The 12,705-nt window shown below is 38.6% G+C and overlaps 3 protein-coding genes across 3 annotated transcripts; 1 reads left to right on the plus strand and 2 right to left on the minus strand.

Annotated features, from left to right (window-relative positions):
* LOC102305004 (zinc-activated ligand-gated ion channel) lies at positions 1–3,230 on the plus strand. The gene is made up of 9 exons (XM_005936149.3): positions 1–145; positions 267–409; positions 528–572; positions 665–771; positions 860–1,029; positions 1,439–1,554; positions 2,089–2,299; positions 2,402–2,560; positions 2,713–3,230. The coding sequence occupies exons 1-9, from the start codon at positions 82–84 to the stop codon at positions 2,967–2,969; spliced, it is 1,272 nt and encodes a 423-aa protein (XP_005936211.1). The 5' UTR covers positions 1–81; the 3' UTR covers positions 2,970–3,230.
* A 1,120-nt stretch (positions 3,231–4,350) lies between these two features.
* zgc:112148 (uncharacterized protein LOC550424 homolog) lies at positions 4,351–7,714 on the minus strand. The gene is made up of 7 exons (XM_005936150.3): positions 7,619–7,714; positions 7,402–7,469; positions 7,165–7,309; positions 6,591–6,680; positions 5,085–5,210; positions 4,865–4,993; positions 4,351–4,754 (listed from the first exon to the last, which is right to left on the minus strand). Exons 1-7 carry the CDS (start codon positions 7,628–7,630, stop codon positions 4,728–4,730), a joined length of 597 nt encoding a protein of 198 aa, XP_005936212.1. The 5' UTR covers positions 7,631–7,714; the 3' UTR covers positions 4,351–4,727.
* Positions 7,715–9,331: 1,617 nt separating this feature from the next.
* LOC102294994 (proton channel OTOP2) lies at positions 9,332–12,705 on the minus strand. The gene is made up of 6 exons (XM_005936199.3): positions 11,833–12,705; positions 11,605–11,741; positions 11,453–11,511; positions 10,771–10,913; positions 9,842–10,683; positions 9,332–9,759 (listed from the first exon to the last, which is right to left on the minus strand). Exons 1-6 carry the CDS (start codon positions 12,266–12,268, stop codon positions 9,589–9,591), a joined length of 1,788 nt encoding a protein of 595 aa, XP_005936261.2. The 5' UTR covers positions 12,269–12,705; the 3' UTR covers positions 9,332–9,588.

The raw sequence follows: 12,705 nt of genomic DNA on the forward strand, positions 1-12,705 counted from the left end.
TATGGTAAAAAGTTGCACACCACTGGTCGGTCAATTTGTAGTTTTTAGTTGGATATAAAGTCCGGTTTAGAGACTACAGAAATGCTGAAATTTCTTTCCCACAATTTAGTGAGGACTATGTTCTTACTGAGTGTAATAACTGTAGGTAAGTGCACCTTACTTTTGTCAAAGCTTATCCTACAAAATATATTGTAAGAGGGAGCAGAACAGTGAAAAAGTGTTGTAAAAAGTATTCAAACTTATGTTCAAACTTTCTCCAATTTTAGAACATGTGCATTCATCCAACTGCACAAGTCGCCGATGTCTGAGTAACGTGTTGATAGATAAAAATCTGTTGTCGCAGCCACAGAACGATAGCTGCACTCACGAAGTCCGAGTGCCAAAATTAGAGTACCAGACTCTGGAAGTTGTAAGTATTAACTTTTTGTAGTGGAGCTAATTTAGAATATATTTTCATTTCTCCATTTACACGTCTTTGGTGACTCTTCTGTATGACAGTTCTTTGTTACCTAATTTGTTTTCAACAGAACACAAAGCAACTCCGTCTACTAATTCTTCTACAAGCCTCGATCGTAAGCTTCAAAATACTTTTTAAAAAAGTAAAAAAACAAACAAACCCCAAAACATTACTTTGAAAAAAATACATTTTGATCTGAAAACACAGGAATGGGAAGATCCTGAGTTGGCGTGGGACACATCGGTGTACAAGTTTGATGAAGTAATTCTGCCAGTAGACAAAATCTGGACTCCAGAACTCCTTGTAACAAACGCGTAAGTAGTTTCATCCAAGAGCCATCACTAAGCCAGTTCAAACAATGGCTAAAATTCTTCTGAGACATCACTTATCTCTTCTGTGTAGAATGACATCAACTCTGAAGCACGGCTCTGCTAATGTGCTGGTGTACAGTAACGGCACAGTGAAGGACGATCTGATCATATATGCAGAGGTGAACTGTGAAGTTAACCTGTTCAACTATCCCTTCGCTTATGATGTGTGTCCTGTTGCAGTACAAGCCTGGGACACTGACAGTAAGCTCAGCAATTCACTAATATACTACATATGTGATCATTTCTGAGATGTGTTTTATAATGTCTCGTTTTCGCGTACTTTTTTGGCCATTTGTATAAGTTGAAATGTAAAATTTATGCATTACCATTTGAATGGAATTGTAATAATTTTAACAGTACGATAATCTCATAACAACACCGCTGATCACCGTTTATGATCAACGATCATAAAAGTGTAACATGGAAAAAAGCAGGGTAACTGCAGTTCTTCAATATAATTTAATTCATTGCAGGTCTTTGCTACCAGTTTTACTGCTTTTAATTTGTGTCTTACAATATTGCTAAGAAGTCACTCGATTACTGAAAAGAAATTATCTTTATGACTCTATTTTAAAATAAGCAATCTCAAAGCAGACTTAATTTTATTCAGAATGTGGTACAACACTGGTGTTTGGTGAAGTGAGACTAAGTGATAATAGTCACGGAGACTGGCAAACGGTGGATGCAAAACTTCAGAAAAAACGAGATGACCGCAATTACATCCAGGTAAGTTCACCCAGGCCTGCCATTTGTAACTAAGGGTACTGCAGTGACTGTTTAAGAGTTAAATTCATTTTTATACACCCCCCCCTTCCAGCAGTTAAAAACTAATTAGACTAAAAATAAATTAAATGATTATCATTGTGTTTTTTGAATTCCTGAAGTTTAGAAGACATAGCCAGTGTCAAAAAGCTTTGTTTCGGGGCCTTTACTGCAGTGACAAATTGTGTCACTGTCCAAAAATGAATGAATCTGGCTGTACATAGACCCACTTTCTTTCATGGGGGGGGGGATTTGCTGGTTCTCTTGTCACATATGATGGTGACCCAACATTTTTTCAACAGCTAGGACGAGCAAAGAACGGACTTATCTTATTAACTGCTGCATCCTTAGATAACGTCCTTTTCATCTTTAAATTGAACACTGGCTAACATTTATATACATAGGTGTAAAAAATGTCAAGTGTTACAAAGATTCTTTCAAAAATGAAAAGCCACTTACTTTATTTCCTTCTGCTATGTTTTCTGTTATACTCCTAAGGTGGAACTAAAACTCAAACCTACCAACCCGTTCTTAACATTGATGCTGCCCAGTTATTTGATCCTCTTTGTTGATATAGTCAGCTTTGCTCTGCCACTGCGAGGTGGAGGACGCAATGCTTTCAAGGTCACCCTGGTGCTCAGCTTCACCCTGTTTATCAATATCCTAAATAGCCAGCTCCCCGGAGACAGTGAATGCAGCCCAATAATCCGTGAGTCATGTTACAAGGAGAAACATGTGCACAAACAAACCGTATACATGGCCTCACACTGGGTGTTAAATAAAAAACCTGACTAATTTGTTTGTGCTGCAGGACCCCACTTCTGTATTTGCCTGATCTTCTTGATTGTGAGCATGCTGGTGTCCATGCTAACTACTAGGCTATCCCTAGAAGGCCAACTGGTTTTCTGCTGTTGGTCCAAAGGATCAGCCCCCAAAATTACAGAAAACAAGGAACAAAATGAGGATGAGGGTGAGGAAGACTTGACTGTAGAGCAAATCCTGCAAATATTGAAACTGTAAATTGTTACTATGTATGAGGTGTCTTGATGTTTATTGAGGCTTGATTTTTTTTTTTAGTAATAATGGCATAACCTATTCTAACTATGATTTCAATCCCTCCAGAAACTAAAGCTAACATTAGCACCATCCAGCCGAATGGCTCAGAGAACAGTCGAATACTCAGAAAAGTGGCCAAATACTTGGAAACTCATGAGACCAACGAAGCGGAAAAGGAGAGACAACACAAGTTTGCGGACATGTTGGACAAGACTTTTTTCTGGATCTATTTCATTGGTGGCCTTGGATACCTTGTTATGATGACTGTAATAATGTTAAATTATAAATGTGAAGTTAACCATTTTGATTTCTGGTATAACTGATGTGCATCAAGAGCTGCTCTTAAAACCAAACTACATTTATTTAAAGCTAAATCTTAGGGTACATGTCAGCTGCAATGACTGATAAAACCCTCTGCATGTGTGTATTAGATTAGTTAAACCACACTGTCACTATGATATGCTAATTACAGATGTCTACAGATGTGTGCAAATGTGTAGTTGTACTGTGTCTTTGGGTGTTTAGCAAAAAAGATGTTATTGCATACTTCTAAAAATAAGAGAAATAAAGACATTTAACTTTCACCATGAACTAAAAATCATTTTTAGGGTTTCTTTATTGTGATTATATCCACATATTTACCAGATCTGCTAAACCCAAGTGTTCCTTTGTTGCCACCAAGTGGCTGAATGATTCACCTGCAGTCTGGCGACAACGTTATTAATCGATTTTCCTCTTTGACATATTTATGAGATTAACTAGTAGCTGGACCTCTGTTTATCTGCACAACACTACTAAATTGTGAGGATGTTCATATTTAGAATTTGGGACGATATACAGTCATCAGGCACATTATTAGGTACAGCTTTCAAGTACTGGGTTGGGGTTTCTTTTGCCAGAACTGCCTTATTCATGGAATATTCAACACAGTGCTGGAAACTATCTTTAGAGTTTCTGGTCCACATTGACATGATACCATTACATGCTGGCTGGAGATTTGTCGGTTTCACTTCAATGGTGAAAATCTCTCCTTCCAGCACGTTCCAAAGATGCCCTATTGAGATTGCGATCAGGTGACTGCGCAGGCCATTTGAGTACAGTGAACTCTTTGTCATGTTCAGGAAACCAGTTTGAGATCATTTCAGCTTCGTGGCAGTGGGTACTAAGGGACCCAAAGTGTGCCAAGAAATGATCCTGTATACCATTACGCCGCCACCTCCTTGACAGGAGGCAAGATGAATCCATACTTTCATGCTGTTTATGCCATATTCTAACCTAGTATCGGAGTGCTACAGCAGAAATTGAGACTTATCAGTCTAGTCAATCGTCTATTGTTCAATTTGCATGAAAATTGTAGCCACAGTTTCCTCCTCTTAGCTGGCAACAGTGGCACCTGGTTTGGACTTCTGTATGCCTTGGTGATAACAAGTGGTTATTTGTTTGACTTACTGTTACTTTTCTTTGCGTTAATGAGCAGCTAAGAAAGTCAATACCCATTTCATAGTTTTGACATTCTTATTGGTGGAAAGCACCACAAGATAATAGTCCCTGGCTCTATGAAATCTGATGGGTCACATGACGAAATCTCATGACACATACAAGAGTGTTTTAAGAGAGTATAGACATGCTGAATCTTTCCTAAGCCTTTTAAATACTTTTTGACGACAATAATATATTTGGACTACCACAATGGTAAGATTCAAATTTCAACCCAAAAATGACAGTAAACCTTTATTTTCTTATTTACCATAACATATAATTTCCCATAAACATACCTTAACAAAAATGACCAACTTTTGTATAAATTTACAGCTAAACTGCAAAACACTTTGTCTTTACAATACCCAATATCAAACACCATAAAAAGGGTAGGTAGCAGGTAATTACATACATTTTCCCAATAATGCACAGTAAAATGTATTTTTCCATGAGGCTACAAAAATGCATGAGTTGTCAAAGGCTACAAAGTGGCGCACCCTCAAGATAAAAGGAATGATTTCCTTATCCAAATCCTCTTCCTGGAATTGAAATCACCCATGTGCTGTGAAAGAAGACCAAACAGGCCCATCCAGCAGCTGACTTCAAAAACTTTCTGGTTGCTTCGTTGCCTTTGTTTTAAAAAAGAAAAAAAAAAAAAAAAAAAAGAGGAAAATATTAATGTAAAAATTCATTAGACAAACTACAGAAAAGAAGGGCTAATGTATGATGATTCACATACCCGTTTAAGAATCTGGACACCGAGATAGTTCTTTGCCATGTTTCTCAGGTTAGACTTTCCACCCACCTTGCACCTCACATAACCATACAGGTTTGCCCATTGTAAAACCAAGCCCAATATTACCACAACCTGGAGGAAACAAGAAGTAGATGTCAGCCAATAATCAGCAGCTATTTAAGTTGTCAGGAATGTGTCTTACACGCTGAAACTCTAAACTGACCAGCCATTTAATATTAAAGGAGAAGACAGTGCTGAACACAAACAGGATCCAGAAAATGGGGCACACAAGAAGGCCGAGCCAGAATACCCGGGATTCTGCGCTGGACTTTGTGTTTTTGCTGTGCGTCTGTTAAGAAAAGTAGACATATTTAAAGATATATATACATGTTATATCACCATCAGTCAAATGAAAAAGGAAGATGTCACATAAATCTGTGCACTCTGTCCTGTCCACCCCATGATTCAGTGGCTTGTAGAACCACTTTTAGCAGCAGTAAGTTAAAGAACTTGAAGTGATTGTTTTCTGGATGAGTTTCTCACAATGTTGTGTTGGACTCTTCTTTGCACCATTTGCTTCAATTCATTGAGGTTTTTGAGCTCTGAGTCTTTTCTTTGTGTGGTGTAGATCTGCTGTTGTGCTTAGGATCATTATCCTGACATATGGACCAATTTCAATACTTTAGCATCCAGAGGTGTTCACAGTTGACTCACTGACTGCAAGGTGCACAGGTCTTGTCAGTAAGAAGTATATGTGGTGACATGTTGAGTTTGGTTTTCTTTATGTCCAATGAACATTATTCCTAAAGACTTGTGGTTTGTTCAGATGGCCTAAGATACCAAGATACCAGAGAAGAGGTTTTTCTCTCACAAAACCTTCCAAATAAGCCACACAGTAATTCTCTAAACATGCTAACTGAGGCTGTAGAGTCTAAGATGTTGCAACTAGGCTGCATAGGTCAGATCGCATTATATGATCTGACCTTGGAGTGTATTTGCTGGCATGGCTACATACTAAAATCAACAGGTCAGCAAACTACCAACAGCTTTTTTAGAGGTTCTTACACTTGCTGATCAATTAATCAAATGCATTTGATTTAAAGCACTTGGATGTTTCTTACTCTTGTAATTCCAATGGAAGCAGTAAGAGTGTGGAAACTCTTTTTTTAGGTGACTGTATATTGTGGCTGTGTATGTACATTTTCCCTTGTTTTTCTATTTTACCATCTATAAGCTGGTGGTTTAAACCTTTCATACCTGATGTCTGTGAAGGTTCTAAGTCATCCAGGTCATTGTAGTCTAAGGAAGCGGTCCCCAACTTTTTTTCCGCGACGGACCGGTTTATGTCCAACAATATTTTCACGGACCGGCCTTTAAGGTGTCATGGATGAATACAACAAAATAAAACCAGTACCGGTACCAAAGAAAAAAAAGATTTATTCATAACATATGGGAAAAGACCCAGGGAAACCGGGTTAATGATAAAAACGATCCAAAAATAATGCTAAAAATCAATAAAACCCCTGAAAACCATTCAACAAGCTTCTTCTGCTTTGGTGGAGAGTCACAGATTTTTAAGCTTAAAAACTTGTGACTCTCTCTTCTGTTCTTAGAACAGAAGAAGCTTCTCGGATGAGAGGTGAAACATCTTAAAGAAACTTAGAGAAGATCAGATTCTTTTCTTTCCAAGCTCCTTAGACCCATTCAAAGCTGATTAGTTCCTACTTGCCTTCTTTGACTCAAACACCCAGTGGCTCTTCCCATTTTCATCCACTTGATTCCACCATCGAAGACCCACCAACAATCTGCCGGATACATTCTAAAACCCACAAGGTAAGATGTCATAATCTTTTCCAGATGCATTTAGTAATTTTTTTCTAATAAATGATAAAGTAAAAAGATAAAAAATCTCAATGCAGTGGTAAATGGTAAATGGCCTGTATTTGTATAGCGCTTTACTAGTCCTTAAGGACCCCAAAGCGCTTTACACATCCAGTCATCCACACATTCACACACTGGTGATGGCAAGCTACATTGTAGCCACAGCCATCCTGGGGCGCACTGACAGAGGCGAGGCTGCCGGACACTGGCGCCACCACCAGTAGGCAACGGGTGAAGTGTCTTGCCCAAGGACACAACGACTGAGACTGTCGGAGCCAGGGCTCGAACCGGCAACCTTCCAATTACAAGATGAACTGCCAACTCTTGAGGCACGATCTATTCCCTTATAAAAAAAAATAAAAAAATATGCGTGGCAGCTACTTATATAACTGCATTTAGCCCTGTGGTGAAACGTTACCCACCTTGACAGTCCAGAAGTCACATGATAGCAGAAGTATGATGGTGACCATGCAGACAACAAAGCGACCGCTGAGAATGTCACAGAAGAGATAAACCAAGATGGCACTTGTTCGGAAGAAGAGATGGAAAAAAGACACCAGAGGATGTCTGAAACCCCCAAATGGAGAATTTAGTTCGTGGTTAAGGGGGTTTGGGCTAAAAAAAAAACACACACACACACATTAAGTGCAACATCTTACCTCATTTTGGACCTTTTTCTCTGGTTATTCTCATCCTCTTCTCCAAAAAGAGGGGCATCCTGAGTGTCCTGAAACCAGAACAAAGTTAAACACACCGAGAAAAGTACCTGCTACGGCGCTTTACTCTTATTTGATAAATATTAAACAGTCTAAAACGCCTATTTCAAAAAACAATCTCTTCTAAATACTGATACAACTCAAATTTAAGCTCGATCACCTGTCTCTGCATTTTGGCACCAGAAAGCTCTACTTCCTGGTGACGTGTAGTAAACAAACCCGTGTGCTAAGGACCCCGCGAAGGTGTGGCTTTGAATTTGCCAGACACAAAGGTAAGAACAACACTCCCAAATACGTAGATTATCCGTTTATGTTTTAAGCTTGTTGTATTAATAAGTAGCCTACCTGCTGTACGGGCTCTGGGAAAGCGTTTTCTTTGTTGCGTTTTAACTTATTTGTTTTGTAATTTTTAAAAAGGGCAGTAAGGGCAAGGAACTCGAGAGGCGAAAGCTAATTGGTCATTACAGTACAACACCGGCGCGTGTCAGAGCAGGTGAGTCGTCACAACTCCCTTTACAGTCACTGGGCCAGTACAAAGGTAACGCTGGGATGTATTTTTTCAATTATTATGGCATCGATAATCTATCTATAGTCTTCAAACAGAAGGGCGTAAACCCCCCAAAACTAATGCAGCCAGTGATTCGACATAAAAAGTTCTGTATTTATAGCACCATTTAAATCGCTAGTGAAGTTAGAAATGTGAACATTTCTGACCGATTCTTTTCGTTTGTGTGTGTGGTGTTTGGGAGATGATTTTTTTCATTCGTTTTTTTTTCTTAAGCTATACAGGAAAAGACGTGGGCAAAGCAGATCTGACTATAGTCGTGTTTATTGTAAGGTCTTCACTGTTTTCAATAGGGCTGTGCGATATGACCAAAATCTCATATCCCGATATAAGAATCTATCATCCGATAACGATATAAATCACAAAAATGTAACATTTTCTGTAAATTCTGTGAATCTCGGGCAGCTCGACTTGCGGAAGTGTTTCCAGCTGCGCGTCATGTAGCTGGAGTCGAGTGTTTTAACCAGATGCATGAAACTATACATTTTTAGACATAAGTTGTAAAGGCCGCCGTTTTCTTTGTGAGTATTTATTACACGGCGTGCTGCGGGGAAAAGCCTGTTCTAACGTTTGAGTCTAAGGTTTATTTTTTAGCACCTGGCGGCTCTTTTTTACTTCTCATCCGTAAATAATCTGCTCTTTCACGTGATTCAGTTTATTTTGAAAAGTCTCAACAGGATCTTGAGCTTTATTGTGAAAGGTTTATGTGGAACATAAACAAGCGGACACGCGATGGTGTTACCGTCGTTGTTGCTAACCACAACGCATAAAAACAGGCGCTTGTCCGTCCGTAGTGTGGTTATATTAATATAAGAGAAAAGAGAACTTTAAGAAATTAATATAGCCACTACAGTGACCATCAAAACCATGAAAAAATATTTCCGTAAACAGTTTATTTTGCGACACCACGAAACAAACATAGCGTAAAATGAAAGATAGACGTTTTTATATCGTCATCCGATATATATTGTTATATCGAACAGCCCTAATTTTCAATGGTGATTTCAAAATAATACACCACTACAGTGTTGGCTGCTTGTGGTTATAGTTATGACAGGTGGGATCCAGCTCCAGCGCGCCCCCAACCCTGAAAGGATAAGCGGAAGCGAATGGATGGATGGTTTGGTGAGTACAGTCAGAAAAAAATACATTTAATGTTAAATTAAAAAGCCAATACTATTTAGTTTACAATAAATAAGGGGGGGGGGGGGTAAATGAGAAACTGAAATAATAATAATTACTTTGACTTTTATATTGTAAACTTGAATTAATAATAACAACAACAACAACTCTTTTTTTTTCTTTCTTTTTGTGCATGCATTTATTTTGTGCTTACATGCCTGAAGTGTAAATCAGTTAATACAACATCAGAAACAAAAACAGTTCTGAAAACATTATAAATACATGTGCATTTTCATATAAAAAATAATCAGATACATCTTAGTGGCTGTATTCATTAGTTAGTTTTGACCGAAATTTGTAAAGAAAAATCATTGGAACAAACCACAGGTTATAAATGGTTTAAGTGTCCACCCAGTCAGCTGTACAAGTTGCACGCTTCCATGTTATGATATCAGAAACACCTCAAAAAGGTTGGCAACCGAATGCATTCGGTAAAAGATGCCAAAAGGAAGTCCCACGTTTACAACAGGAGCCCATACGTTGAATTTGTAGAATTCAGTTTCAGTGGTGTGGTCAAACTGAGGACGAGCACCGAATGCAGGCATGATCCACAACTGTTAAAAAAAATAAGAGAGCCTTAATATTTAGTGAGTTTTTAAAAACCATATTTAAGGCAGCGAGAGACGAGGTACTCACAATGATGTTTCCCATGAGCAAAAACATGCAGACCTCCTTCAACACTTGTCGCTTCCACAACGGTTTGTATTTGTACTGTATCTTGTCGCCTTGCAGGTTATCTTCTGGCATATCAGGGCTTGTCTCTGTGTTCGTGTTTGAGCCTTCGTGGTTGTTCATGTCATTGCCGGGTTCCACCACATAAGGATTTACAATCACAGATGGTTCCTTCACTTCGTGAAAAGGCAGCCGATGCAGACCTTCAATGATGAAAAAGTTCTGCAGGCCAAGCTGGATCACCATAATTATGGCAAAGGACAGATCGAGCCTATTCAGGGGGTCTTTGACTCCTGTTGAAATCATGGCTATGATACTGAAATAACTTATGACGAACTGTCCCAGTGAGGCTCCGACCAGCAACCCCACATCCAAGTTGCGTGTGGGACTTTTTTCTGACACGTGTCCGCGGTCATCAACCCTGTAAATCATCATGCCGAGCACAGTCACAATAGACATGAGGCTCACTATGACTATATTCATGACAAAGTGCATCATCAATGCTTCTTCTTTGGTTTTTGCATCTTCATTTTTCATTTCCATTTCATATACAATGAAGGTCACCAGCCCTGCGATCACTAACAGGATTCCAAAAGTAGGACCGATATATATGCCGTTAAGACGGAATTTGATTTTGGCGTGGCCATGTTCACCTACTAATCGACCCACGTTTTTCCACATGATGTAGGCCATAGCAGATGCAAAGAGGCTGTACTCGATATTGAAAGGGTACAAGTAGTAGTAGGCAACCTTGAAGATGCTACATGAAGAGTGGCTGCACTTACACTCACGGTCTCCATAACTTGCTGCAAAACATGAAACCAAAGAATTATGTTGTGGTTTCATACCGACTCTTTTATCTAGTACATTTTTTTAAAAACTGCTTTAATTACCTCTACTGATGTACAAACTTCGCCCAGTGAGTTTAGTGATGTTGTCCAGATTGGTGGGAACTAACGTTTGGTGAACAGACTCCTCAGCAACTGCAGTCATCCACAAAACCAGATTTGTGGAGAGGGTGAGCATCAGCCCACAACTAATATTGAGGGATAAAAAGAAGGTAAAATAAAACAAGGATTAGATAGTCCAACATAAAACATATCAGATAATACCTATGAGTGTAATGTTTCAGGTTATTGTTATAGTTTCAAGCTAAATCCTGATTAATCAGCATGGAAATTCCTTTTAAAGCAAAGAGTTTCAAATCTAAATTTTAAATATAAACTGGTTCTCTTACTTCACTGTTATAGGAAATGAACTTCCTTTGAGGTTTTTTTAAATAATTTTTTAACCAAAACAATTCACATGAACTTTTTCTACACCTTTTAATACAGATGGTAACTACTGGTTATAGCCTCCTTTTAAAAAGAGACCTTCAGAAGGTCTGGGAATCATAGACAGTGAAAAGCATAATTGGTGGCTGCAGCATTTCCAGTATAAAGTTACTCTGATATTTTTCACAGCTTCTTGGACAAGAGATTTTACAGTAACTAGGTTACTTTCCCTGTATCGAAATAGATACCACCCGGAAGTACCATGATGAAGAAAGGGGTAGAAAATATCTTAATTACCTACCAAGAAATGTTCTTTTGTAGCTGCACGCAGTCTTTGGAATGGACCCACAAGAAGTATGTCTACAAATTGATTTTACAATTATTCAATAATTATTTTGCAACCATCAAGACCAGATTAAATGTAGTAAGGAGCATTTTATTATTCATTTCTACCTGCACAAATATGAAAACAATTTGCACCACGGGAAATGCAACTTTAACTGCAGAACCACAGTGGAGGTATCCAACATAGCTGGCAATCTTGAAAATATCCATGATAATGCTGAGGACTGCAAACAGCACAAGTCCTCCTGGAGGAGCAAAAAAGAAAGAAGATGTAGAACGGATGAAAAATCGTAAAACTACCTAATAATACTTAAACTGAACTGAACATTTACTCACCCCTGAGCCATGTTGGCCCAGCGTGGGCATCCTTGTAATTGACAGCATTTTTAATCCTGGCTGTGTAGATGCTGTAATAAATCATCCACATGGAGGTAAGCAGGAGGATGATGATGAGGAAAATCTGCAGGTGAGGGGCTTTGATATTTATATCTTCATAAGTACTCCCGGTGACCAAGACACTGCCCAGGATCAAAATGTTTACACATATGATCCCAGATCCCATCCATCCCCAACTTTGGCTTTTTTCCTTCCCAACTTCTGCAGAAGAGATCTTCAGTTCGGGTTCATCCTTGCTTCCCTCCTGACAAGGTGAATTTATGTTGTTTGACTGGTGGACCTCCTCTGTTTCCTTGTCCTGGGCCATCATTCTGCAGGGTTCACATTGATTTCCTGTGGTCAAACAGTTAAACTCATAGCAAGAGCTGATAGACATGGCTACTCTCTCTGCTCACAGGTGAGTTCTCTGCTGGATTTGTTTCTATATAAGACAAGACAGGTTTAACAGCCACACCCAGTCTTGGTTGCTATTAGTAGAGTGATCCTGCGCAAAAGAAACTTTTCTCCGAATGCCAAATCAGCACAATTTGGTCTTTTTCTTTTTATCTAAAACAAAACAAATTTTTAAATCAACAAACAAAATTCTATTTCCACACTTCTACTACACATAGTGTGTACAATAATGTGTAATGTGTTCAAAATCAGAAAAAATATCTCCTGCAGTTAAAATATAACTAGATCAGCTGTGCTTTTCTCTTGAATTCACCAACAGCATCCCATGCCTTCTAAATAAAGAATTACAACAGAGCAGGTGAAAGAATTGTATAATATTATTTTTTAAAAAATGGCGCTTATCAGAGAGAAAAATCAAGC

This window comes from Haplochromis burtoni, unplaced genomic scaffold (assembly GCF_018398535.1).
Source record: "Haplochromis burtoni strain Fernald_Lab_line unplaced genomic scaffold, NCSU_Asbu1 Contig_209, whole genome shotgun sequence".
Classification (NCBI taxonomy): Eukaryota; Metazoa; Chordata; class Actinopteri; order Cichliformes; family Cichlidae; genus Haplochromis; species Haplochromis burtoni.

Coding starts and splice junctions, on each gene's coding strand:
- LOC102305004 (XM_005936149.3), top strand. CDS start 82: ATGCTGAAATTTCTTTCCCACAATTTAGTGAGGACTATGTTCTTACTG. Junction 1,555..2,088: donor ATGACCGCAATTACATCCAG/GTAAGTTCACCC, acceptor TATACTCCTAAG/GTGGAACTAAAACTCAAACC. Junction 2,300..2,401: donor TGAATGCAGCCCAATAATCC/GTGAGTCATGTT, acceptor TTTGTGCTGCAG/GACCCCACTTCTGTATTTGC.
- zgc:112148 (XM_005936150.3), bottom strand. Junction 5,211..6,590: donor GGGTGTTTGAGTCAAAGAAG/GCAAGTAGGAAC, acceptor TTTTCTTAACAG/ACGCACAGCAAAAACACAAA. Junction 4,994..5,084: donor CCTTTAATATTAAATGGCTG/GTCAGTTTAGAG, acceptor TGTTTCCTCCAG/GTTGTGGTAATATTGGGCTT.
- LOC102294994 (XM_005936199.3), bottom strand. CDS start 12,268: ATGTCTATCAGCTCTTGCTATGAGTTTAACTGTTTGACCACAGGAAAT. Junction 11,512..11,604: donor TTGTTTTCATATTTGTGCAG/GTAGAAATGAAT, acceptor ATCAATTTGTAG/ACATACTTCTTGTGGGTCCA. Junction 10,684..10,770: donor AAGTTTGTACATCAGTAGAG/GTAATTAAAGCA, acceptor CATGTTTTGCAG/CAAGTTATGGAGACCGTGAG.